The 25,975-nt window shown below is 41.7% G+C and overlaps 1 protein-coding gene across 7 annotated transcripts in view; it reads right to left on the bottom strand.

Moving 5' to 3' along the window:
- Nucleotides 1-25,975, bottom strand: part of DENND1A (DENN domain containing 1A) — a 506,616-nt gene that overhangs the window by 150,847 nt on the left and 329,794 nt on the right. For all 7 annotated transcript variants that reach the window (XM_055337788.1, XM_055337761.1, XM_055337769.1 and 4 more), the window contains one exon: nt 8,247-8,372. In XM_055337788.1, the coding sequence (XP_055193763.1) occupies nt 8,247-8,372 (126 nt within the window). The remainder of the gene's footprint in view (nt 1-8,246; nt 8,373-25,975) is intronic.

Genomic DNA, 25,975 nt, shown 5'->3' with positions numbered 1-25,975 from the left:
GAAGCTTGGAGAAGTTAAGTGACTTCTTAGAACCAGCACAAAAACCCAGGTGACTCCAAACATACACTTTCCATCCCACTCTGCCTCCTTGCTACTTAGAGCCACAGAGCCACAATGGTGGCCCCCTGGAGTCCCAGTGGTGTTACTTCCCCTTATCTGTGTGTGCTTCATTCCCAGGGTTACGATCTTGACTTGGGATGAACACTAAAAGGAGAAAAAAATGGCAACCAGTAAGTTACTAGCCCCTTCTCTAGACCACTATAGACTCCTGTTGTCAATGCATCTGTTTAGCTCAGGCAATGCATCTGCTTGCCTTAATATAAATTGGAAAAACAAGAAAAACTTTCACTGACTTTTCCTACAGAATATTCATGGGTACATATCATTGCTTCACATACCATTGTCTGCTTAAAGAGAGCATGGGCTCTGTGTGGAAAAGAATTCAGTTGTTCCTCAAAAATAAAATGACATCTGACCCAACAATTCCATTCCTAGGTTTATACCCCAAAGAACTAAAAACAGGGACTCCAACAGATATATACACAGGAATGTTCACTAAGGGATTCACCATGGCTGAAAAGTAGAAGCCACCCAAGTGTCCATCAACAGAAGAACTGATAAACAAAATGTGGTAGACACATAATACAGTGGAATATTACTCAGCTTTTTAAAGTACTGACACCTGCTACAGTGTGGGTGAATCCTGAAAATGTTATGCTCAGGGAAATAAGCCATATGCAGGAGGACAAATAGTAATTTCACTTACATGGAATATCTAGAATAGGGAAATTCATAGAGTAGATTAGAGGTAACCAAGGACAGGGAAGTGGGGAGTTATTGCTTAATGGGTTCAGAATTTAAAAAAAATGGGTTCAGAGTTTCTGTCTGGGGTAATGAAAAATTTTGAAAATACAGTGATGGTGGTCATGTGGTGCTGTGGCTGTAATTAATGCCACTGAATTGTGTACCTAGCAATGGCTGGAATGGAAAACTTATGCTATTTATGTTTTACCACCAAAAGAAGGGAAGGTGGGGAAGAAAAGAAAAAGCATGGGCTCGGAAGACGCAAATTTGATTTCCAGCTCTATGCTCCCACGCAGTGAGAGGAATCTCAGAGCCAGCACAGAGGCGCACACACACCAGCCTCTTCCAGGCTTTCTCCTTTCCCCTGCTTCCTTTACGTCCTATCTCTCATCTTACTATACACATTGTTTGAAGGATCCTCAAACATTTTTTTTAGCAAAAGATGGAGGAACAAATTAGTGACATCCTCTGGGCATATACACATTCTGGGCATCCTCTGCTCACCTATGTGGACAGCAGGGAGCACACACCATATGAAGGGTTCTTCATGCTTTCCATTTTGAGCTGCGGTTAGACCGAGTTAATACAAATTTGCTCCTTACCACGTTGTGACAAGCTGGCACCCAAAGTCAGGCTCCCGCACTCTAACTTTATTTCTTCTATTCAGAAGCCTTCAAAGTGCAATATTTCAGAGCTTTATTCACAAAGGTGTTTGGTGCAGTATTAATTATAGTATTAGAAGATTAGAAATGATCTAAATGTCCGATGTGGGTAGTTACAGAAATTATGATAGCTGTAGTTGATGGAATGTTCGGCTGTTATACAAGGACACATATGATGTAATGTTAAATGGAGAAACAAACGTTTAACTTAGATTTGATAGCAGCTATGTAAACACTTTGCAAAATGAAAAATAAAGAGAATATACTATACCTTTTAGTAGGAAAGGTAGTTGTGTTAGTTCAGTGGGACTATCACGGTGTTTTAATTTTTCCAGTTTCTAAATATTCCTCTGTTTTCTGTTACACTAAAAATGCATGTAAATATAGTTGTTTTTTGAAGCCATGAGATCAATGGCATTACTCAACCAGGAAACAGATATACATGGTGTTTCTCCAACCTGTTCCAACACAGCCTCGTCCGTTCAGGCTTGAAAGCCAGGCTATCAATTTGCTTTTATCGTAACTTCTCCATCTTTAAGGGGTTTTTTAGGTGGATAAATATGACTCAGCAGAATCATGTGCAAAATCAAGGGCTGTAAGGTGGATGATGCAGGAGTACCCACAGCTGAATCTGGAAGCCGAGCCTCTTGGGATAGACTAAGTGAGCAGGGACTGACTACAGGAGCTGGATGCTGCCTGTACAGCCTCCTTTAGGGCACACGATGGTGGCTGTCTGTTCACTGCCCTCACCCCAGCGCTGGCTCCCTGAGGGCAGAGGCCGAGCTCCATTTCTCCTGGGGAGGCCCAGCGAGCAGGCTAACTCAGAGGGAGCCACACTGGCTTGTTGGATCAACAACTCTCATAGTACTTCATCTATACTGGCCTTTCTGCAGATCTTGGCCCAGAAAAGGATGAGTCGGAAAGCACCAATATCTATCAGTTTTGCTCTTTAACATTTACCAAGACCTGCAGTGGGTCAGACATGGGAACAAGTACCTTCAAATGTACCCTCTTGAGATGACTCCACGTATGAGATATGAGAAACTCTGAACAGAAAAAAGCATGAAATTAAAGCACACAATTCTATTTTTAAAAGTTCTTTAAAACTGAGGCCATCGTGCTGTCTTCCAAAAAGAGGGTGGTAGGTTAGTCTTATTCAGATTTCACGATGATATAATTTTAAACAAAGGAGTGTGGTAAAAGTAAGAGTCTTTTAAAAATTCATTTGTTCTCCCTGAGGGGGAGAAAGGGGGAACATTCGAGGCAAATTCAAGAACCACACTGCTATACATATCCTCCAAAAGTTGCAATCTTCCACCAAGCACAGAAAGGATCCTTGGCCGGGCAATTAAAATCATTTGTCTTTTATCCCCTTCTTGCCAAAAAGGACCCCAGCCCTAACTAGTTAATCCCTAACACACACTGCTACTCCCAGAGTTGCCTGGCAACTGCTAGGAGGCGTGTCAGGGAGCAAGAAAGGCCTAAATAAATGAGCTGGAGCCTGGGCTGCTGCTTGACATGGATAAAGGGGGTTTTTCCGAATGGGGCTGCCTGGCTGCTTGTGGTTCTGTCATTTATGTGGACAAGAACAAGTTGGTGTGGCTGATATTATTAAATATCTTGGGCTTTGCTCCTCATATTCTCTGGGTGACTGCAAAATGGGTCACATGCCCTTGCGATTTGCAGACACTTTCCTCTCTGCCCAGGTAGCACCAACCTCCAAAGCCTAAAGACAAGGTGGGATGCAATGTGTTTGCGCTGAACACACTGAACACAACCCTGGCCTCACACACTTCTCCGTTCCTTACTTCCTCTCACCCAGCCTTCCACCTGCTATTCCAAAATGGACTCACTGTCGCCTGGACTCAGTGACCCAGGCCCGGCACTGGAAATGCTGAGAACAGAGCTATTAACATGGAGCCTGAGGAAACCAGAACAAAGACAAGGCAAGAGGGTGTGGTGGAAGAAAACTGAGTCGGCCTCCTGGCTCTACTACTCACCAGGAAGCCACCAGCAATCTCAGCCTTTATCCCCCATCTGTACATGGACAGAAAGGGGACAGTTGTAGGGAATTGTTGCGATCACAGAAGCGGAGCAACTTGGAGGTGAACACAGCTCCACCCGGCCTCGTGGGAGGCCACCAAGCAAGTGAACTCAGCTGTAACTGGACACCCTGGGATCCCCATTCTCTGACCCCTGAGAGAAATCATTCACCTGGCCCTGAAGACACTGCCAGTGAGCGGGCACAGGCCCTCCCGCCTGGGTCCAGGCACCCAGCACAGGGCGCAGATGGGGAGCCGTGCAGCTCTGGCATGTGGTCCGCCTCAGTGGGGGGCTGCCTTCCTCTTCCCTTCCAGGCCAGGGAAAGGAAACGAAGCTGGAGATTCCCTAGCCGGTGGCATTTTGAAATTTTTCCAGTAGGAAAGGGGGGAAAAAAAAAGGCCAAAGAGTTCAAAGTCTCCGGGAAGCCCTGGGCCGGCTGTGGAAGAGGAGTGGGGAGGGGAAGTGGCACATGTCAGCCCCTCACAGGGCTGGCTGGGACACTGAGCCGGCCGCCAGGCCGAGCAGAAAGGAGCACCGTCTAGTCTGTCACGTTTCATGTTTTAAAAAATCCAAACTCTGTGACTTCACAGTGACCCAAGTCCTGTGACTGCACCCATCAGCCCAGGGTGGGAAGCTGGCACATGGTGGCGGGGTGGCGACCGCCGTGGGCATGCGACAAAGCAGCCCAAGCGGCTGTGCCCTCCACACTGCGGGCTCCCTCTGCCATCAGCCGCTGAATGTTCTCCACACGCAAGGCTGCTTGCTGGAGCCCTGCCCTGAAGTCGGCCTCAGAGGCTCTCTCCTCCAGGCTACCCCCTGCTTCTGGCCACCAGCTTTCGCCCTCACCCTATATATCAAAGGCTCCAGTGTACTCGGATCCTTTGACTGAGTGAATCCACATCAGGGATTCCACCTGAGGAAATAATTCAGACCGTGCATGAAGATTTCTATAAAGATGTTCATCACAGTGTGATTTAAAATGGTGAAAGGTTACTGACAATCAAAAGAACCAGAGTTAGAATAGGGTGGTGGGCCTCGGCACTGATTGCAAATTGTGCGAACTTGATAAAAATTTCAGACACCTGCCTTTTTTCAGGGCCCCACAGGTGACTCTGATCCATGCCAGGGCTAAGAACCACTGGGGTCACCTGATGGGATATGTGCTGCCATTATAAATGATGTTTAAGGAGAGTTTTTATATAATGTGAAAAAATGCTTACATCATACTAAAAGGCAAAACCAAATAACTAGGAACTGGATTTCTTTGCCAGGAATACCTCAACTGTCTTTAAGTAAAAAACCAAAGAACAAAACCAAAATGAATCCTAAAACCCTAGAGCCTAGGTAGAAACATGTTAACATGTTGTGTTGACCCCAGATGATAGGATTATGGGTGTTTTCTCATTCCTAGTCCTCTGTTACTTTAAACATTTTTTCTTTTTCTTTCTTTCTTGCTTTTTTTTTTTTTTTTTAAACCAAGAGCAGGTGCTATTTTTTAACCAGAGAAACAACTAAAAGGCAAGTGGCCCTGGGGAGGACATCCTAACCTCTCAGCTCCGTGCTGCCACCCATAACAGGCTCACCCAAGGCAGCATTCCCCATGTCTCCCCCATGTGGCCAGTGCCCACCCACCCTCATTCCTTCTTGGGCTCATATGTGCTTTGCAGTCAATTATTTTAATTAACTCCCTTAACAATTGTGCATGGGAAGTGTTGTTAGCCCATCTTTCCGATAAGGAGAATTCCCTAGAATAAAATCTGTGGTTTAAAAACCAACAAGATAACATGGTGATGATGCTTGGCCAGAAAATTTCAGGCCCTCTGGCTTCCCTCCTGGCCTCCCACAAAAAACCTATTTGGGAGCAGATGAATGGACTGTAAGCACGACAAATCTGTCATATTTCATTGATTCTAAGATGCCGATGTCTTCACACTGTAACATCTCTGAAATCTGGATGTGTCTCACAACTGATGGCATCCAAAGACAGTACCCTCTCCTGTTTCGTAATGGTACCTGGAGTAATGGTACATCTTATGATTGACTGGCAGCTTAGACTCAATGAAATGTACCATGTTCACAACCAAACCCATCATCCTATCTTCAAAATGCTACTTTTAATGACTACATAATATTCTAGCACGTGGATATATTTTAATTTATTTAACCAGTGGCCTATTATGAACACTTAAGTCTGTTCCCTGTTTTTACCATGATAAATACTGCTACTGGGAACACCTTGGCATCAAGTTTTCACTTTTTCTACTTACAGGCATTATCACTTTCTCCCAGGTCCAAATCTTGGGAGACATTTTGATACCTCTTGCCCCTTGTCTCCCATATTTTCAATCTTTGCAGACTCTGCTTGTCATTTCTTCTTCCTAGTATGTCTTCCTGGTATCACCACCAGAGGGCTCTCTGACAGCCCCCTGGTCTCTGCTTCCAACTCCCCTTTCAATCCATCACTGTGTTACTGGTCAAACATGACTTCAGTCTAATCATATTTCTGTTCAAAAACTAACATTCCCTACAGGGTGAAGTTCACACTTCTAGCCCAGCATCCTGGGCTCTGTCAGATTTTGCTCCAACATCTCCTGCAGCCTGCTCTCCCTACCCAAAGCCAGGACTCCAGACAAAGTGGCCATGAGGGGTACTGCCTCCAGGCCCTTGCTCACTCAGTTACCCCCATGCCCAGAGAGAGGGATGCTCTACCTTTCTTTTTCCAAGCCTAAGCCATCAGACTCAGGTCAAGTTTCACCTTCCCTATGAAACTTTTCATGGCTCATTTGATCCTTATAACCATCTGGAGATGTAGAATGATAAGTATGCTCATACTCATTTCACAGGTGAAGAAACTGAAGTTTAAAGAGATTAAGTGGCTTCTTCAAGGTCGTTACAGCTTAGAGTACAGAGCCGAGCTTTGAGATCCAGGGCTTCTGTCCTTAAACCCAATGCCTTTTAGAAACAAGTGCAAGTACAACCATAAACTTCTCCTGAGGAGCAACTTGTGCCCAGGTCATATATCCAGCAATTCCTACCAAGATTCAACAGTCTCTGGATTCTAGACACATATATGACAATAACGAGAACATTTTAAGAGTGGAGATACCTAGTGTCTGTCAGTTCTCAGCAACACCAGAAGGGCTGGGCCAGTTATCCTAATTTCCTTTTAGAGATGGAAAGACAACAGTATCTTTCTTGAATTATACTGCTCTCAAATTAGCACCGAACCTGACTGGTTTGGCTGGGCCCAAGGTCAGGACAGAGAATCAGAGCTGCCTCATTTGGAGACAAGAAGGATATGGGAAACTTGCTTCAACTGAGGGCTTTGGAGGACCTCAGGGAAGTAGTTCTAAGGAAGCGAGAAGAGGGTGCAGCCTTCTTGTTATGTGACCATGACCTTGCCTGAAGCTGAGACAGCTTAGAAAGTCAGGCCAAAGTGCTGGACAGGAGACAAGGAACAAGGTGGCATGAGGCTGCTGCTTCCTGAGCCCCCCACTTGGCAGAGAGTATGCTCCGGCTGAAGAGAAAAGAAGGTGTTCACTATTACTCTGGGTCTCAGACACATGACACAGTCATAGTGGTTAAAAAAAAAAAATTCTTAACAATGTATAATTCACTGTCAAATCTACACATGAAATGCACCGCCTGACATATAATTCACCTTTTGTCATTTAATACAATAAAATGCTATGGGTTAAAACAAAGAAACAAAGAGTCCTGGCTTATAGGTAGTGCAACCTATCCTGGGTCCTTATACCTACCCAGACCAGGCTGGATGTAGCTGCCATCACCGACCAGCTCAGGATGAAGGAAAGCGAGCTTTGTGCTCCTAAGAGGAAAGGGCTGTCAGGAGGGTTGCCCTCCAGTGTTCCTCCCTATACACAGTGACCCAGGTCTCCAAGCCAATTTCTCCAACCTCTGTGGCCAAGGTCAAACCTCTGTGTTACTGGTCAAACATGACTGGTTGAGCAGGACTAGGTTGAGCAGTCCTGACTGCTGGCGTCCTGGTTGACTAGGACTAGGTTGAGCAGAGGGCTATCAGACGAAAGCTTCTCACCTGAGCCAACAGACTTCTCACGGAAGCTGGGAGAGTCGGTACTTTCTTTGATTTTAGGGTTGACCCAGTATCTTTGGATCTTCGCAATAACTTCCCACCTCATGGGACAGCCAGGGGAATGGATGAGGCTACTGAATCTCAGTAAAGGTGAAGGGCCATGGAGGTGGATAACATTATTCCCTGGTTCACGGTGCGCTATATAGCCAATAGACCAAGAGCTCTTTGGGAGCCTCTAAGAAGTGAAACCCCAAGCTGAGCTGCTTTCTTAAGTGTGGAGTAGAGGCCCCTCTATAGGAACAGATAGTTGAGGCACAGATGGAAACCATTGGCTTTGAGACTGTTCAGCTCCTCCACTGGTCAACAAGTCATGTCTGAGCCTCAGTTTCCCCATTTGTCAAGTAGAAAGGATCCTCAGTAAGAGCAGGTGTGTGAGAGGTCTGGGCACTGTCTTAACATTCACAGGAGCAGTGAGTGCTTCACACATAGCAGCATGGATTCCTCATGCTAAGAGGAAGGGCAACGGGAAGGCACCCCCCACCCTGGTCCCTCATGACATGGACGCATGACCCCTTTTGGGTGAACTCAACAACCAGATGAAGAGCTGGTTTCCTGTGACCCCTGAGGTAAGTTTCTCAGCCATGACCAAACGCAGATTTGTAAATGCCAAGAAGCTTACTCACCGGCTCAATTTTCAAAGCGTCTCGGTAGCTGCCAAAGAAAGCAGCCTGCGCCTTGAGGAAGGCCCTGGCCACACCATCGCCAGTTGTTGTGGAGACTTTCTTTAGCCGGTTCTTCAGTGAAGAGATCTGGTAACAGAGAGAAAGGACACAGGTTCAGGGCAGGGTGGGAGGATGGCTGGCTAAGCCCAATCCATACAGAACTCTAGAAATTCCCTGGGAGGATTCTAGTTCCAGCTCCTAGAGAAGAAAATTGTACTCAGTATTAGGGCAGGTTTCTGAAACTGAAGAGAACATTGCTTCTCTTAGAGTGTATCAAGTAAGAACAAAAACAAAGCTACTTTCCTTTAGTTTCAATGTGCCAGGTACGTGTGTTCACACACATTTTCTAATTTAATTATTTCCACATTCTTGCAAAGAAGGGATCAGTGTTCCTGTCTTATAAGAGTGAAATAGTCTCAGAGAGGTTGGATTATATGCCTAGAAACAAACCCAAGTGGTGGCCAACTGGAATATGAACTGAAAGTCTTATATGTTTTTAAAGATTTTATTTATTTATTTGAGAGTAAGAGAGAGACAGAGAAAGAGCAAGGAGATAGTGCACACAAGTGGGTGGAGGGACAGAAGCAGACACCCAGCTGAGCAGGAAGCTCATATGTAGGGCTTGACCCCAGGACCCTGGGATCATGGCCTGAGTTGAAGGCAGATGCTTAACAGACTGAGCCACCCAGGCGCCCCTAAACTAAAAGCTTTATAATCTGAGCCCAAAAGACACAAATTGTTTTAGTTCCAATTCTACTCTCTTTGAATTACTTACAAATAATAGAAATGAATGGCTTATTTATAACATATATACCTCACACCTGATACTCAAGACATACAATTATTAAATATGTGACATATATTTATTGTATTATAAATTATATACACATTAAAAATATATAAAGTAAACATACACATAATATATATTATCATATTCTTCATACTCTAGAGGAATAGTGGCAGCTAATAGATATATATACTCAAGAGACTTAGAAAAATAGGCAAGAAAAGCCATGGCACTAGGACAAGAAGCCAGAAATATTTAGTGTATAAATGTAAGCTATAAGGTCTTACATGGTGGCTAGAGCTGGCTTGTAAATTTGACTTATGAGCCTTCTAGTGGTCAAAGCAAAAAGAGAGACCCAAGTTGTGAGATTCTTCAGGTCCATGTAGTACAAACCAACCACCTGCACAAATGAAAACAAGTTTTCCTGAACGTGAGAACTGAAAGAGATTTTTTCCTATGAATCCTCAATGTGGGAAATCCTCATGCGTTACATGATGGCTCTTGCCCTCAATGTTGGAGACAACACCAAGCCTCCTGGTCTGCTTCTAACATGCTTTTCATTCATCTCAAGATGCTTCACTGCACAACTTCCAGGCACACCATTCACCCTATGTTTGTTCCATGTGAAAAATACCCCTGGAACTTGGCAACGGGGTAGCTTTGAGTCAATGGTGATAAAACAGTGAGCAAAAGAAGACACAGGTCCTGTCCAGAGGAAGTTTACATTCCAGTGAGGGATACACCAATCCACAGATGATGCTGCCACCTTGATGAGCCCCAGAGCTCGCTGAGGAGATCAAAGAAGGATTCCTGGAGGGCATCGGGCTTAAAGGGAAATCTGGGGGAGGAGCTGACGTCAAACTTGGCCAAGAGGGAACAGTGCTCTGAGTACACAGAAAAAAGCCTGTGGTGAGGAGTCTGGAGAATAGAAAGGACTATGGCTCCAGTGGAGAAAATGAGGGAGAACATGGCTTGAACAGGGCTAGAGGAAAACGCAGGAGTCAAAAGTGCCAGGAGGACCGTAAGGAGTTTTTTCCCTTCGTTTTGAGGGAAATGTAAACCTAATGACTGTTTTTAAACATGCAGGTGACATATCAAGAACACATTTCAGGAATCTATTATGGGCAATATAAGATTATCTGACAGGAGCACCCAGGTGGCTTAGTGGTTGAGCATCTGCCTTTGGATCAGGGCGTGATCCTGAAGTCCTGGGATTGAGTCCCACATCGAACTCCCTGGGTGGAGCCTGCTTCTCCTTCTGCCTATGTCTATGCCTCTCTGTGTTTCTCATGAATAAGTGAATAGAATCTTAAAAAAAAAAAAAAGATTATCTGATGGCCTGACATTATTTAAGGATAAATTAGAAAAATGAGATTCAGGTGGATCATGAGTCACCTAGTGTTCCTCAGATCCCTAAAAGTACCTGGGAGCCTAAAAATATTAAGGATCACTGGTTTGGGATAGATCATATAGACTTTAGGAAATGTTCCAGTGGGGGCACCTGGGTGGCTCAGTCTGTTGAGTGTCTGACTCTTGGTTTCAGCTCAGGTCGTGATCTCATGAGCCATGAGAGTGAGTCCCACATCAGGCTCTGCACTCAGCAGGAAGTCCGCTTACAGAATCTCTCCCTCTGCCCCTCCCTCTGCTCACAGGTGTGCTCTATCTCTCTCAAATAAATATATCTTAAAAAAGGAAAGTGCTCCATGGATATTATTTCTTATTAACAAGCTTCTGATAAGGGATTTTTATTTTTTAAAGATTTTATTGATTTCTTAGAGAGAGAGAGCACGAGCAAGGAGGAGGGGCAGAGGGAGAGGAAGAAGTAGACTCCCCTGTGAGCGAGGAGCCCAACACAGGGCTCCATCCCAGAATCCCAAGATCAGGTCCTGAGCCAAAAGCAGATACTTAACTGACTTGTCCACCCAGGCACCTTAAGGATTTTTATTTATTTATGTATTTATTTATTTATTTATTTATTTATTTATTTATTTATTTATTTATTTATTTATGAGACACAAAGAGAGAGAGAGAAAGAGACAGAGGCAGAGGGAGAAGCAAGCTCCCTACAGGAAGCTTGATGTGGGACTCAATCCCAGGACCCCAGGATCATGCCTTGAGCCTAAGGCAGACACCCAACTGCTGAGCCACCCAGGTGTCCCACCCTCACGGATTTTTAAGTAGCTTATTAAGATATTTTACATACCATAAAATTCACTCATTTGAAGTATATAGTTTAGTGGTTTTTAGTATGATGACAGACTAATGATAGTTTGTAGACTATCACTAAATTTAATCCCTAAATATTTTTATCACCCCCAAAAGAAACCCATCTTATTGTCAGTTACTTCTCATTCCCCACCAATCTTCCTCCCCTCCTCCTAAACCCTTCCATCTTCTGTCTCTAGCGATTTACCTATTTGGACATTTCATATAAATGGAATCATACAATAAGAGGTCTTTTGTGACTGGCTTCTTTCACTCAGTATAATGCTCATTATAAACAAGGTTACTCCATGTTGTGGTACTTATCAGTACACTTCATTCTTTTTCATAGCTGAACAATATTCCACTGTATAGGGTTAGACCACAGTGTATTTACCCTCCATATTTATCTAGTTGATAGGCATCTGGGTTGTTTCCACATTTTGGGTGTTATGAATAATGCTGCTTTGAACATTCATGTAGAAACTTTCATGTGGGGACAACAGAGACTCCGAGGCCAGAAACTGAGTGGTGAAAATCCTCTGTTGCCAGAGCTTATAAAGATAAGCTTAAAGGATACATGAAGTCATGGAGCACAGTGCCTGGCACCCAGTAGGTCACCACTAAGTCTTTACTGAGTAGCAGGGGAAAAAGTCCTGTGCTGTGGCTAATGGGAATGTGCTGTATGCTTGAGCAGGGAATTGAGTGATGGCAGGGCTAGGGCTGATGTCCTTCTCTGGTTAAGTCAGAAGTGATGGGAATAGGCAGAGAGGGGGTGGCTACCCTGTCTGTGCTCAGAGATGAGCCAAGAAAAGACATTTTCCTTTGGAAGCAGTTTTGAGTATGTTTCAGCACCTGGGCGTCAAGAGCCCACTGTTTGTGACTTCCCTCTCCTGGGACACATCAGGCTCAGTGCCACAGGGGGAGAGCCCATGAAGAGTAAGGCAGGCCACTCAGCACCCAGGCAGACTCTGCCATGGGCTTTCAACTGGAAATAGCAATGTGAAAAAAACCCAAACAAACCATGCTTTATTAAAATATTAAAAATATTGCCCACTTCCCACCCTCCCCATAATAGAAATCTTGCCTCTCCCAGGGACTAGGGTGACATTTCCATCCTTTGAAATGGTGCAAGCCACTGTCACTCTTCTAGTTCCTCAAAGGCCTTGGGCCACCTGTGCTGCAGATTATTCCTCACTTAACCTTCCCTGGCCTTTCCCTTTCATTCGGGAGGTGTTTAATTACCTTGGATTCACAACGCTGCACTTCAGGTGAGCCTCTCCTAATGGCCTCATTATCATTTTACACAAAGAAGTCGTTGCTGATTGTAACTGAGCAAATATGAATGTGTGCCTTCCTGCCTGCTCCAGCTGGTCTGAAACCAGCCAAGGGGTCCTGGGCTCTTGATGTCCCTGTGACCACTTAGGCCAAGACTTCTGAAGACCTCTCCTCACCCTGCAACACGGAGAAGCTTTTGTCAGTGCTTCAAACTTTGAAACTTCAAGTATATGTACATCTGATAACTGGTGATAGCATTTTGTCCTTTAAATAAAAGTGAGGGATGAAAATCAGAGGCTTAAAATAACCCACAGTCATACATCTAAAACTCAACTTGCCAAGGAGTACTTGTGGGGGGTTCTGGTCAAATCATTAACACTGGGGTTCATTAGGCATAATCTGGGGGCAATGGAAATGCTGATGAGGATGGTTTCCTCTTTTAATGAGGTACCAGGAGGAAGACAGAAAACAAAGGCAAGAGGATACTACATTGAATGTACCAGCCTCTCTTGAACACTACCACCCCCCTCCACTGTGTCCCCCTTCGTCACTGCAGGGTCACCCAGCTCATCTCCTAGGCCAGATTCAGATGTCAGACTCCATAATCCTCCTTCCCTACTCACCACCATTCTCCGCATCTTATCAGCACCACCCAAATATGTCCCAAATGCGCCCTCTCCTCTCAGCAGCTCCATCCCTCTTTTCTGGCCCAGATTGGTAGAGTAACTTCCCAGATGGGCTCTCGGTTTCAGTGTCCCCTCAATGCCACCCACTGATAGTTGTCCTAGTAATCTCAGAAACATATGAATCTGGTCAATTCAATCCCTTCATCAAAATGCTTCAATGCTTCCCGCCCCCCCACCGTGCCCCCACCGCCCCCCATCACTACCTGCAGAAAAACATCCAATTTCTCAGAGCAATCAGTGATGTTCCACTCAACTGGTCTCACTTGTCTCAGCCCACTTCACATATTTTGAGCGGATAGTGAATTACTATTTAGAAGCATACACTACTCTCCAGCTCATACACCTGCTGACAACTCACACAGCATTGTCTCTTGTTCCTTCCTGCTCTATTTGTAAAGATCTATTCACCCTTCAAGAGACCATCTAAGTGCCCATCAATGGGGGCCAAATAAGTAAACTATACCACATCCTCACAATGAAATATTACATAGCTGCCAAAAAGTTACCTCACAGTACTTGAACTGACATGAAAAGATGTCCACAAAATATTGCCAAGTGGGAGGAAAAATGCAAGTTACAGCGGTATACAGCATGAATCATTTAAAAAATTTTATATATGTATATAAATACATATATGTATGTATGTATGTATGTTTATATACACAGTAAAAAACTATAATGTCATGTATCAAACTTTAACCATGTAGGGATGCTTTCACTATTTTATGCACTTTTGATAGTTTTGACTATCCTTCACTAAAAAGCATATGTTCCTTTTATAATAAAGAATTAAATGAGGTCTTCTTCCTTGATAGTCAAATTAAAGATTACTTTGGGTTAAGGGAAAGAGGGAATTCAGATGTCCCCTCCTCTGCCAAGCCTTCCCTGACCCCTAAGGCAGGGCTAATGACACTCTATTGGGGCCCCTTGGATTGCTTAGGTGAATCTTTGGTGAGCTGCTACAGCTACCACATCTCCCACTAGACTGAGTTCCCAGAAGGGCCAGAAGGGCTTGGCTGGTGTAACCATTTAGCACTTGTGGCTAAATGAAAGAACAGAAGAGTGAGTGTTTTGATATTCTGAGAGAGGCATTTCCAGTGGCTGAGCTTCTCTGCTTGGGAGGAAAGTCTAGAATCACATTCTTCAGTAATTGATAATTAGAATCTAGTCTCTGCTGGGAAGGCCTGGATGGGGTGGGGTGGGGTGGGGTGGGTAGGACTGATACTCATCCATTCTGCTTCTGCAGAAAGCCACCACTTAGATGCAACCAAAATTGCAAGGAACACAAACCTCTTGGTGAAAGTGGACAACTAGCCCAGTCTTAACACTGCAAAAGTCGTAACATGTATAATGACAAAAAGCCATATTCCTCACTCCATGTTCCTGCTTTACCTGCTTCCTGAATGCTCTACCCCGCAGATCTCTTGACTTCACCTGCTTCTGTCCCCAGGTGCTCCTCAGAGACTGAATCACTTGAATCTAGGATTGGAAACCTGGCCCTCCTGCCTTCTTAACCTTTTTGAGCTTCCGTGTCCTTTGCTGTAAAATGAAGTGCCTGCAACATAATGTTCGCTGTTAGGGTTAAACACAACAGATGTAAGGTGGATGCCAGTGGAGGCAGTGGACTGTCTTGATTCTTTGATGTTCATGTTTCCTCTTTTTCCTAGACTACTGCAACCATCTTTTCACTGGTGGCTCTTCTATTTTTATCCTGGTCTAATCCACCTTCTGCACGAACTTGTCTTTCTAAAACAAGAGGCTGCATTCTACCACTCTAGTCCACTAAAATGTTCAGTGGCTCCATAGTGCTGACACGAAAAGTCCAAATTTCTTAGCACATATCCGAGGCCTTCTACAGGCTCACCTCAAGCTCCATCTCCAACATTGTCTTCTACTGAGTTTCAGAGGCCTCCAAACCATCCCTAAAAGCCTGGAATGTTGTTTACCCTATTCTTGAACAAAATCCTTCTATTAAAAAAAAAAAAAAGCCTCTTTCTGTGGTGCCCTCTGTCAGAACAGATAGCTCTTTCTCGGGGCACATTAGCTTGTTCCTTCCATTGATATCTCATCTTTGCAGGCCCCATGCTGCAAATGTGCTGGCAACAGCCACAGAGGACCAGGACCCAGTGCAGGAGAGCTTATAGTTAGGGTCCCCTAGACCAGCCACAAGGTAGCCTGTAACTACTTCAAAAGGAGCTCTCAAACGGTATATATCACCATCTTAGACTTTATCTTTTTGTAATAACCAGTATTTACATATCTTTCCCCCTCAACTAGAATGAAGATAAACTATGTGCTCAATAAATACAGGGTTCTTTATTACTTAGCTGCAACTTGTGGTGGGTAGGGGTGAAGGTGGAGATAAAGATGGTCCACTATTCACCTATCCATCTCTGACAGGAAAAGATGTCCACAAAATACTGTCAGATGGGGGAAAAATGCAAGTTGCTGAGCAATATATACACCACATGAATCATTTAAAAATCATATATATTTACATATGCACTAAAAATCTAAAATGCCATGTATCAAGCATGAACCCTGTAGAGATACTTTCACTTTCTGCAGCCTCCCCACTGCTTGGATGATAACGACTACATTCCTAGCTTGGCCTGCAAGGCTCAGAGTGATTGACCTCCACTTCTTTCAGATTTGAGGCTCTGCATCCCCTCCATGGTGTCATACTGGCCTTTTTTGCACCCCAAGACCTTTGGTAGGCCTACTCCTCTGGAGCACTTCCAGCAGCATCACCCCTTTGTCCACAACCCAGTGCTGTCCAATAGACTTTTCTGCCGATTATTTATCTCCCATGTTGTCTGCTGTGACAGTTGCAAGTGAGCACTGGAAACGTACCAATTGTGATTGAGGAACTGAATTTTCTATTTTATTCCATTTTAATCAATTAAAATTTAAATAGTTACATGTGAATAGGGGCTACCATACTAGACAACGACTACTTACTCTTCAGGTCCTGGCTCAAATACAATCACTTCCTGGGTCCTACCCCTCAGAAAAGACCAAGGTTCCCTGTTATATTTTCTCCTTGTACCTTTCCTTCAGAGACATACAGCAATGTGTAATGGTGCATGTTGCAACAATTCTCTAAATGTCTTTCTATTAGACTGTATGTTCTAGGAAGGCAGGAGCCATGACCCTCCTCAGTGCTGGCGAAACATATCAAGGAGACAGTTCTTTTAAAAGTCTGACTCAAGTTAGCCTGTGAGGGTGCCCCACTTATTGCATTAATGGTTCAGTGTCAGAAATGAAGTTATAAGATTTTTTGTTTTGACCAGACACCCAGCACAGCTGGGAGGAGGCAAAAGAATCACACTTTCTTTCCCCCTTTAAAAGCGGCCTATAAGGACCAAGGCAAATTGATTCTTCCTTTCTGGAATAAACTAGGTATCAAGGCTTTGTTGTAAGATATCCTGGGCAATGTCTGGGTCTAGAAAGGGAAGAAGCAACTATTGCCTTGTTTTCCCATTTTTAGGGACACATACACATTGGTGCCCTCTGCTACCTTCGCACTGGCAATGCAAAATGGCCATTGATAGATACCATTGATGGTATCTATCAATGCCTTAGTTCTTGCCTCAAATTTGAAGCAAAAAAAGTCTTCATATGTAAAGGCAATCCACCCCACTGTCTTTCACAGTAATAGTTTCTGGGAAAACCAGGAATTCACTAGGAGAAAGGAAGATGAATTAGTATTTATCAAGCCCCCTACTTGTACCAAATGCCATGGCAGGTGTTTTCATATCCAGCATTGTATTAATATTTCAGAACTCGGCATGGTTATCCCTGCTCTATGGAGGAGAAAAGCGAGCCTCAGCCCCATGTCACATAGCAAGAACAGCAAAGGGCAGAGGCCAAAGTCAAGCCCAAGTCTATCTTATTCCAAAGTTTGTGCTATTTCACAGATTCTCATTGCTGCCAGGATTTCTTAAAACCAGCAAATTAGATTTATCCTTGATACTGGTTTATTTCTTCCCAGACTTAATATATCTCCATTATTGCTTCCTTTCATTCCTTGCTTTTCTGTTTCTTTCTCGAGAACATGGCTGTACCTTGACCTCAGTTGGCTTTAATTGCTTCTTCTGCATCCCATTTTCCCCTCAAAGATCCCATTCTCCATGGGGGAGTGGGGACTGTGCTAGTTATGTGGAGTTCTGAGCTGGCTATGACCCCAGGGGCCCAGGTTTCTGCTCTCTCTGTCTCTCCTGACATCTCACTGTTCGAGCATTAAGTCAGAAAGTTAGAGGCAAGCCTTACAATCTAAGCAGCTTTTGTTAGACAAAAGGATCAATTTTCATTATGTGAATGGCTACTTCACTATATGCTATAATGGCTTTGTTGAGCATGTTGAACAAACTATCAAGTCCTTACGATGACATTCTTGGAGTAAAAAAGTACAATTTTTAAACTAAAAAGGCCCATTTCCACTATCTGCCAAACAAAGCTCAGGAGGAGTCTTGCATTACACTAGAGCACTCCAGCCCCTCCCCATAGATTGAATCCAAGTCCCTCGGCATTTTAAAAGCTGAAACACAGCAGCAACAACTTTTGTGTTTTTCTACCTATTCATAATACTCCTTTTTTTCTCCAAATGCTTTTTTTTCCCCCCAGAGGAAGTGAAATTGTCTTTGTTTTCCCTATAAAACAATTTAGCTTTAAAACACCAAACACACACACATACACACACACACAAATTAAAGCAGTTGAAAATCCTGCTGAAGCTAAAGGAAGCTACAAGCAAGATCTGAGCTCAGAATAAATGTATATTTATGTTATTAGGTGGTCATTCAATAAAAGGATTATTTCTAACCAAATATGTGCACACGTGTGTGTGTGTGTGTGTGTGTGTGTATATATATATATATATATTATATATATATATATATATATATATATTTTCAAAGAAGGGTTTTCTCCCCCATACTTCTGGCAGTTTAGGTTTAAAGGTCAGATTTAAACTATCACCATGTTTCACAATGCAATCTGTGCAGTGCCGCGTAATGAAATGGTTCAGTAAAGGTGCTTGTGGAAATTCTTTTAATTAGGTCTAAGGCTTTTCAGTTGTCAACATGAATAAACCAAGAACCATTCTCTTGCAAACACAAGGCACAAAATACAAATGTAAGTTACCTTTGAAAAAACAGATATGCTCTTGCAAAAGGGAAGTTATATATGTTTTTTTTTTTTACAACATATCCCCTGCCAATTTTTTTTTTAAATGCCAACATCTTTCAGCAACAAAACGGACTGCAAATCAAAAATAAAAGGGGTTGGTCTATTTCTAATGAATCAAGACACTAATACCTGGTTCTAATGAAAAGTATACGCAGAAAGACTAAAGTTAATGGTAACTAAAAATGTTTGTCAAGAGATTAATGATGTTCTTCATGGGCAAAAGTCACTTATCTATTTAACTATTTACCTATAATTAATTCTATAGATCGGCAGTATTTCAGTCAGACATGTGCATAGCCCATTAATAGAATAATGATATCTATTAAGATATCCTGCAAATTGAATGGTATCTATTAAAAATGCACCCAAATGCACTTCTGCCCTCAGCACCACTATCTGAGTTCTAAAAGATGAGCATATTATCAAGACTCCTGCTTTTCAAAGCACTGTTGACAAACTAAACTACTCAGATTTGGAATTTTTAGCCATCAGCTCAAAGCTAAATCTAGGGACCAAAACTTGCAAAATGAAAACTGTAAGAACATGGTGGGTTGCTTGGGGAAGTTGGATTATATTCACACTAAGTTCTGATAGAAAAAGCGAAACTAAATATATAACTCCAAATAGCACCAGCAGTTCAGAGTTAGCTGGATACAAAGGTGTTGGTAATAGCCAACTGGCCCAAGACTTCACCTGGAATGGGGAAGCTTAAATGGAGCAATGGCAGCATGGAATATACATGTGTAATGAATCAGTGTATTGACTGGCCAGCAAATGAAGGTATGTCTAGCAAACCCTGAACATGAAGGTACAACACCCAAATGTATGCTGATTTAGTCTGGGTTCAAATTCTGCCTCAGATGCAGGCTATTTGCTGGAGGCCTCTAGGCAAGTTACTTAATCTCTTCATCTATAAAACGAGGTAAAGTACCACCACTCTTGACGTTTGTTTCAGAATTGTTATGTAGATTAAATGTCAAAATTTTCAAAGCCTCTAGCACAGTGCCTGGCACATAGTAGGAGCCTAATAGATGGTGACTATTATTCCACACAACTCAACTCCAAAGCCAAAACCACCCTAGCCATTATTGTAGCATAAAAAAGAATAATGGACTCACAATTAACATTTTCTAGGGCATCAATTACTGAAATGTCACTCACTATGCTAAGCCTGGTGGGTTTATTTAGTGACCTAAACTCGGTGTGTATTTGGGAGTTAATGAAGTGCGTGGTGTTTACAAAGATAAAAGCGGGATTTGTCTCAGCAACAATCCTGGGCTGAATGGATATAGATTTCCATGCTTAGGGATGTAGCCAGGCCGGATCCATGGTGGATCACATGGATACGTCCACACAGAGCGAGATATCTCCTAACGGGATCTGGGCATCTCCACCTCCTTGGGGGAGGAAAAAAAAAACAGGAAGGGGGGGGTGGTGGGAAGTGTGTATAATAGATGTGTTTCACAGTGTCCCTGCTGTGATGAACAACTTGATCCACTTACAGTTCCAAACACATGATGCATAAAAGAGCTGACAGAAATTCAATTCTTGCAAAGAAAAGCATCTGCTCTCTAGTGGGAACGGCCAAATATTAAGCAGTTTTAAGGCAGGGCAAAGACCTAGAGCAGCACACTTCATTATCTAGATATAGCAGGAGTAAAGAAATGCAGAAGATTACAAGCGGACGAACGAAAAGTAGCCGAGATTCCAAGCATTAATTACCCAGAGTAAAATGATTCAAGTTAAATCTTTGTTACGACAAATATTAAACCCAGCTGTGTTTATGTAGCAGTTGTGAAAAAGAAGAAAAAGAAATCCGTGTACAATATCTGTGAGCTCTGCCAGTTAATTGAATTCGCTGGCAGCACTTCCTCTACCATGAGCCAAACATCCTCAAAGATAAAATGTAGCTTTTAAACAGACCTGGGGAAACGGAATCAAGAAATTTCAACCAATAAAACACAACTCTTTACTGGTATAAAAGTAAAGTAAAATTCAGTAATGAAAGGAAGGAAGTCTCTTAAACATTTACTGCATTCCAAAGCTTGGAGTTGTGGTTTATTGCTGAGGTCTCTTCTGATGTCCCACAGTGCTCCTGCTTCAGCATCTTTAATGAAGTCCCATAAACTCCCATAAAGTACTTGATTGTTGACAAATCATACACACACAGTCGGGGCAAGGCCCACTGGATCACGATGCTCCTTCTCTCTCAGCATGAAATTTACAAGTCGTGACACTGTCATGGAGAGTGGCCAATCCAGAATAAAGACCTACAGACAATTACTTAAAAGCATAAGGGATGAATGGCTGGTGACAGAGAGACACCTGAAGACATACAAACCATGAAGCCCAGAGCCAAAACATTCCAGGGCTTCAGATGAGAGGAGGAAAGACGATTTTTTTTCCATCATAAAACTCTTAATAGTCATATTAGAGAAAATTTGGAAAATATGAGAAAAAAATGCTAACACATAACTTTACTATCTTCATATACTACTGTTGGCAATTTGGAAGATGTTTTAAAGATATTATACTTCTGTGTATCTGGCTATTTTTCATTGTTCTCACAGCGGATATAGCACTTAATATTCTGCTTTTTTCACTAAATCGTTATCTTTAGCATTTCCTGTGTTGCCCACAATCTTCATAACCATCATCCACTTAATCATCACTCCACTGAATAGCAATGGGATAGATTACCTTAATTATTCCCCCTGATTTTGGATCTTAAGAATGCTTCCAACTTCAGTTAACCTAACAACAATGCTATTTGGTTAGGTGGCTTTCTCCATTTAGAAGTATTTGCCAGAAAAAAAATCTTTGAAGTCAAGTTACTAGGTCACAAAAGAATACATTTTAATGGCCCATTACATATATCTTCATATAAGAAAGTGAAAAGAGCACCACACCATTCAGGCTATACAAAGCATGAAGTAAAAAAAAAAAAAAAAAAAAAAAAAAAAAAAGCAAAGAGTAGGTAGACAGTAGACATAGGCTTCCACATCTATGTACATACACAAAAGCCTACAAATTCCAGGCCAAAGAATATTAAAAAGGGCTCTCATGGAGCCATGGGAAATCTTGTTCCCTAGTAATAAAACGTGGTATGTCCACATCACTGGAAGTGTTTGAGGTCCCTTTTATCAAGCTTTTTAAAAGCCCTACAAACTATGTACTAGCTAAGCAGCTCACACTTAATACTCTTTTTTTTTTTAAATAATTCATTTATTTATCATTTTTATTACTTATTTTTTGGGGGGGGGGCCAGAGGGAGTGGGGGAGAAAGAATCTTAATTAAGCAGGCCTCTATGCCCAGTACAGAGCCTAATGCAGGGCTGGACCTTGTGACCCTGAGATCATGATCTGGGCTGAAATCAAGAGTAAGAGGCTTAATCACCTGAGCCACCCAGATGCCCCTACACTTAATACTCCTGAAGGAACAAGAGATGTTATTTAAAACTTAGGAAACAGGTAAAGAGTGCTTAGTTAAATGGCTGGGGAAGAAGGGGACATTATGTTTTTGTTCTCTGCAACCACGTGACCTTGAGATAAACATGAAGTCTATAAACAGGCATGGAGATCAGTAAGAGATGGACTATTGCAACATTTCCCCTCCAGAATCCACAGCTGGGGAACAAGACAGTATCGTAAGTAAAAAATGGTACATCTGTAAGTCACAGGGAACCCAACAAAATACAATGGCATTAACCTTGTCCATCTGTTTTTGTTTTTGTTTTAAGGTAGAAAAAGATAACTGAATAAGATTAGGGAAGTTGAGACCAAACTGTCTAGGTACCTAGTATCTAGGTATCTAGTACCACCCTACATCCAAATTTACCCCTTTACCCATGTTCATAAATCACATGAAAATCAACACTGCTATTCTGAAAGTTACTCGATATTGGAGGCTCCTTTTAAAAATTCAATTCCAAGTCCTCTTCTTTTTAAGAACTAACTTAAGTCATACAAAACACAATTTGAGAAGTTCTGACAAATGTATGACACCCATGTAACCACCAGCACAATAAAGAAGCAATGCTTTCTTCACCCCAGAATGCTCCTTGGTGCCCTTGTCAGTCCCTGCCTTCTCCATTCCAGCCCAAGACAACCACTGATCTGCTTTCATCCACTAAAGATCAGCTTTCTCTCTTCTAGAACTTTATATAAATAAAATCAGGGTGGCTCAGCGGTTTAGCGCCTGCCTTTGGCCCAGGGCGTGATCTTGGAGTCCTGGGATCAAGTCCCACATCGGGCTCCCTGCATGGAGCCTGCTTCTCTCTCTGCCTGTGTCTCTGCCTCTCTCTCTGTGTCTCTCATGAATAAATAAATAAATTAAAAAAAATAAAATCATACAGTATATTCTCTCATGTCTGGCTTCTCTCTCAGTGTAAGATATTTCAGATTAATCCATGCTGTTTATTCATTCACCAGTCAAAGGACACTTGGGTTGCTTCCAGTTTTTGGCGATCAGACACATTTATATGTGTGTATTTGTGCGCATGTAAGTTTTAATTTTCTTGGGTGAATATTCAGGAGTGAAATACATTCTTAAATAGTAAACATATATTTAAGATAATTATTCATAAGAAATGCAGTTATTTTATTTTGGTCATACCAGCGGGTATAGGGTGGTATACTTGTGGTATTAATCTTTTCCTTTAAGGAGCATGTTTTCATGTGTTCACTGGCCATTTGAATATCTTTTACTGTTAAGTGTCTCTTCAATCTTTTGCTTCTCTTTCATTGGGCTGTCTCATTATTGAGTTTAAGGGTTCTTTGTATACTCTGGATAAAAACCTTTTTTCATATATACATATGGAGAATATTTTCTCAGTCTATGGCTTGCTTCTTCATTTTTCCAATGGTATCTTTTGAAAAGGCTTTTATTTTTATAAGGTTTAGTTGATCACTTTTTCTTTTCTGTGTGCCTTTTGTGCCTTACCCAAGAAATCTTTTTTTTAATCTTTTTTTTTCGTTTTTTAAGATTTATTTATTTATTCATGAGGCAGAGAGAGAGGCAGAGACACAGGCAGAGGGAGAAGCAGGCTCCATGCAGGGAGCCTGATATGGGACTCGATCCCGGGACTCCAGGATCACACCCTGGGTTGAAGGCAGGCGCCAAACCGCTGAGCCACCGGGGCTGCCCCTTACCCAAGAAATCTTTGCCGAGTCTAAATTCATGAAGATTTTCTCCTTTATTTTCCTTTACTCATTTTATAATTTTTGCTTCTATGTTTGGTACATAATCCTTTTTGAGCTAATATTTACATGAAGTAAAAATCAAGATTTTTATTTTTTAATTTTTTTAAAGATTTTTAATTTATTTACTCATGAGAATACACAGAGAGGAGGGAGAGAGAGGCAGAGGGAGAAGCAGGCTCCTTGCAAGGAGTCCGATGTGGGACTTGATCCCAGGTCTCCAGGATCACACCCTGGGCCGAAGGCGGTGCTAAACCACTGAGCCACTGGGCTGCCCAAGATTTTTATTTCCAAATGGATAACTAGTTGTTCCAGTAACATTTGTTGGGAAAAAACCTATCGAAGTAGTTCTCTACTGAATTACTTTGGCATATTTGTTGGAGACCAATTGGCCATTTATGTGCGGGTCTAATTCTGAAATATTTATTCTGTTCTATTGAACTATATATCTACACTATCTACATTTAGTATAACTTCATAGTAAGTCTTGAAAGTAGGTAATGTAAGTCCTACAACTTTGTTCTTTTTCAACATTGTTTTGGCTATTCCAGATCTTTCGCATATTCACATACATTTCAGAATTAGCTTGTCAATTTTTTTTTTCTTTTTAAGCCATCTGGAATTTGGGTTGGGAATATATTGAATCTATAGATCAATTCAGGGAAAATTAACATCTTTAAAATATTGAGTCTTCCAATCCAAAACATGGAATATCTTTCCATTTGTTTAAGTCTTTTAAATTTTTTCTCAGAAATACTTTATAGTTTTTGGTATACAAATCTTACATATATTTTGTTAAATTTATTCTTAAATATTTTGTGTTTTGTATGCTATTTTAAATGGCACTTAAAAATTTTCATTTTCAACTGCTTATTACTAGCATATAGAAATATATTTGACTCATATACTGACCTTATCCTGCATGCTTGCTAAATTCATTTATGATATTCCTTAGGATTTTCCATATATATGATTATGTCTGAATAAAAGCAATTTTACTTCCTCCTTTCTAATATTTAGGGTTTTTCTTTTCCTTGTTTAAGCGAATTGGTTAGAACCACCAGTACAATGCTGAATAGAAATGGGAAGAGCAGACATTCTTTTTTTGGTTCTCATTCTGAGGGGAATAGCATTCTATTCTTTCACCATTAAGTAAGATATTAGCTGTGGGTTTCTTCTCGATGCTCTGGATCACAATGAGTTACCTAGTTTGTGAAGAGCTCTTAATCACGATAGGTGGATTTTTCCTAAAATAGTTTTTTTGTATGTTTCAATACAATTTTTCTTTTTTAGTCTGTTGACATGGTAAACTAGGTTGATGGATTTTCAAATATTTAGCCAATCTGTAGTCATTTTGTCATGCTGTATTAGTCTTTTTATACACTTGATTAATTTGTTAATATTTTATTTAAGATTTTTCATTTCTATATATGAGGTATATTGGCCAGTAGTTTTCTTGTAAATTTTTCATTTGGTTTTCATGTCAGAGTAATGCTAACCTCAGAAAGCTGGATGGGAGGTGTTTCTTTCCCTTTTCTTTTTTTCCCCTGTTATTTTCTCAAAAAGTTAGTTTAAGATGGTATCTGTTCTCCCTTAAATGCATATAGAATTAATGAAACTATCTGGAACTGGAATTTTCTCTGTGGGAAAGTTTTAATTGTAAATTCAAATTTACTTAATAGTGTTATTTTTCCATTTTCTGTCTTATTATAACTGTCTGTAATTTGTATATTTCAAATTTTGTTTATTTTACCTAACTTATCAAACATTTTTTAAAAAGATTTTATTTATTTATTCATGAGAGACAGAGAGAGAAGCAGAGACACAGGCAAAGGGAGAAGCAGGCTCCTTGCAGGGAGCCCAATGCGGGACTCGATTCCGGGACTCCAGGATCACGCCCTGGGCCAAAGGCAGATGCTCAACCACTGAGCCACCCAGGCGTCCCTAATTTATCAAAATTATAGGCCTCAAGTTCTTCTTTTTCTTATTCTTTTTTTTTTTTTTTTTTTCCATGCTGCCGCCAGGCCAGAAGCAGCCCCGGGCCCCCAGGCCTCAAGTTCTTTATAATTATTCCCTTATTTGCCTTTTCTCTTTCCTTTTTTTTTTTTTTAATATCCTTTTTATTTTGGAATATTTTTAGACTTTTAGAAAAGTTGCAAAGACACTACTGAGAGTGTGCCCATATACTCCACACTCAGGTTGTTTCACCTAAGAGATCTTCTATTACCACAGCGCATCTGTCAAAACTAAGAGTCCAACACTAGTACATTATTAACTCAATTCCAAACTTTATTGTGATTCACCAATTTTTCCATCAATGTCCTTTTCCTATCCCAGTATCCAATCCA

The sequence above is a fragment of the Nyctereutes procyonoides genome, unplaced genomic scaffold, assembly GCF_905146905.1.
Source record: "Nyctereutes procyonoides isolate TBG_1078 unplaced genomic scaffold, NYPRO_anot_genome, whole genome shotgun sequence".
Classification (NCBI taxonomy): Eukaryota; Metazoa; Chordata; class Mammalia; order Carnivora; family Canidae; genus Nyctereutes; species Nyctereutes procyonoides.
The sequence above is the reverse complement of the archived record's forward strand: the minus strand, read 5'-3'. Positions and strand labels throughout refer to the sequence as shown.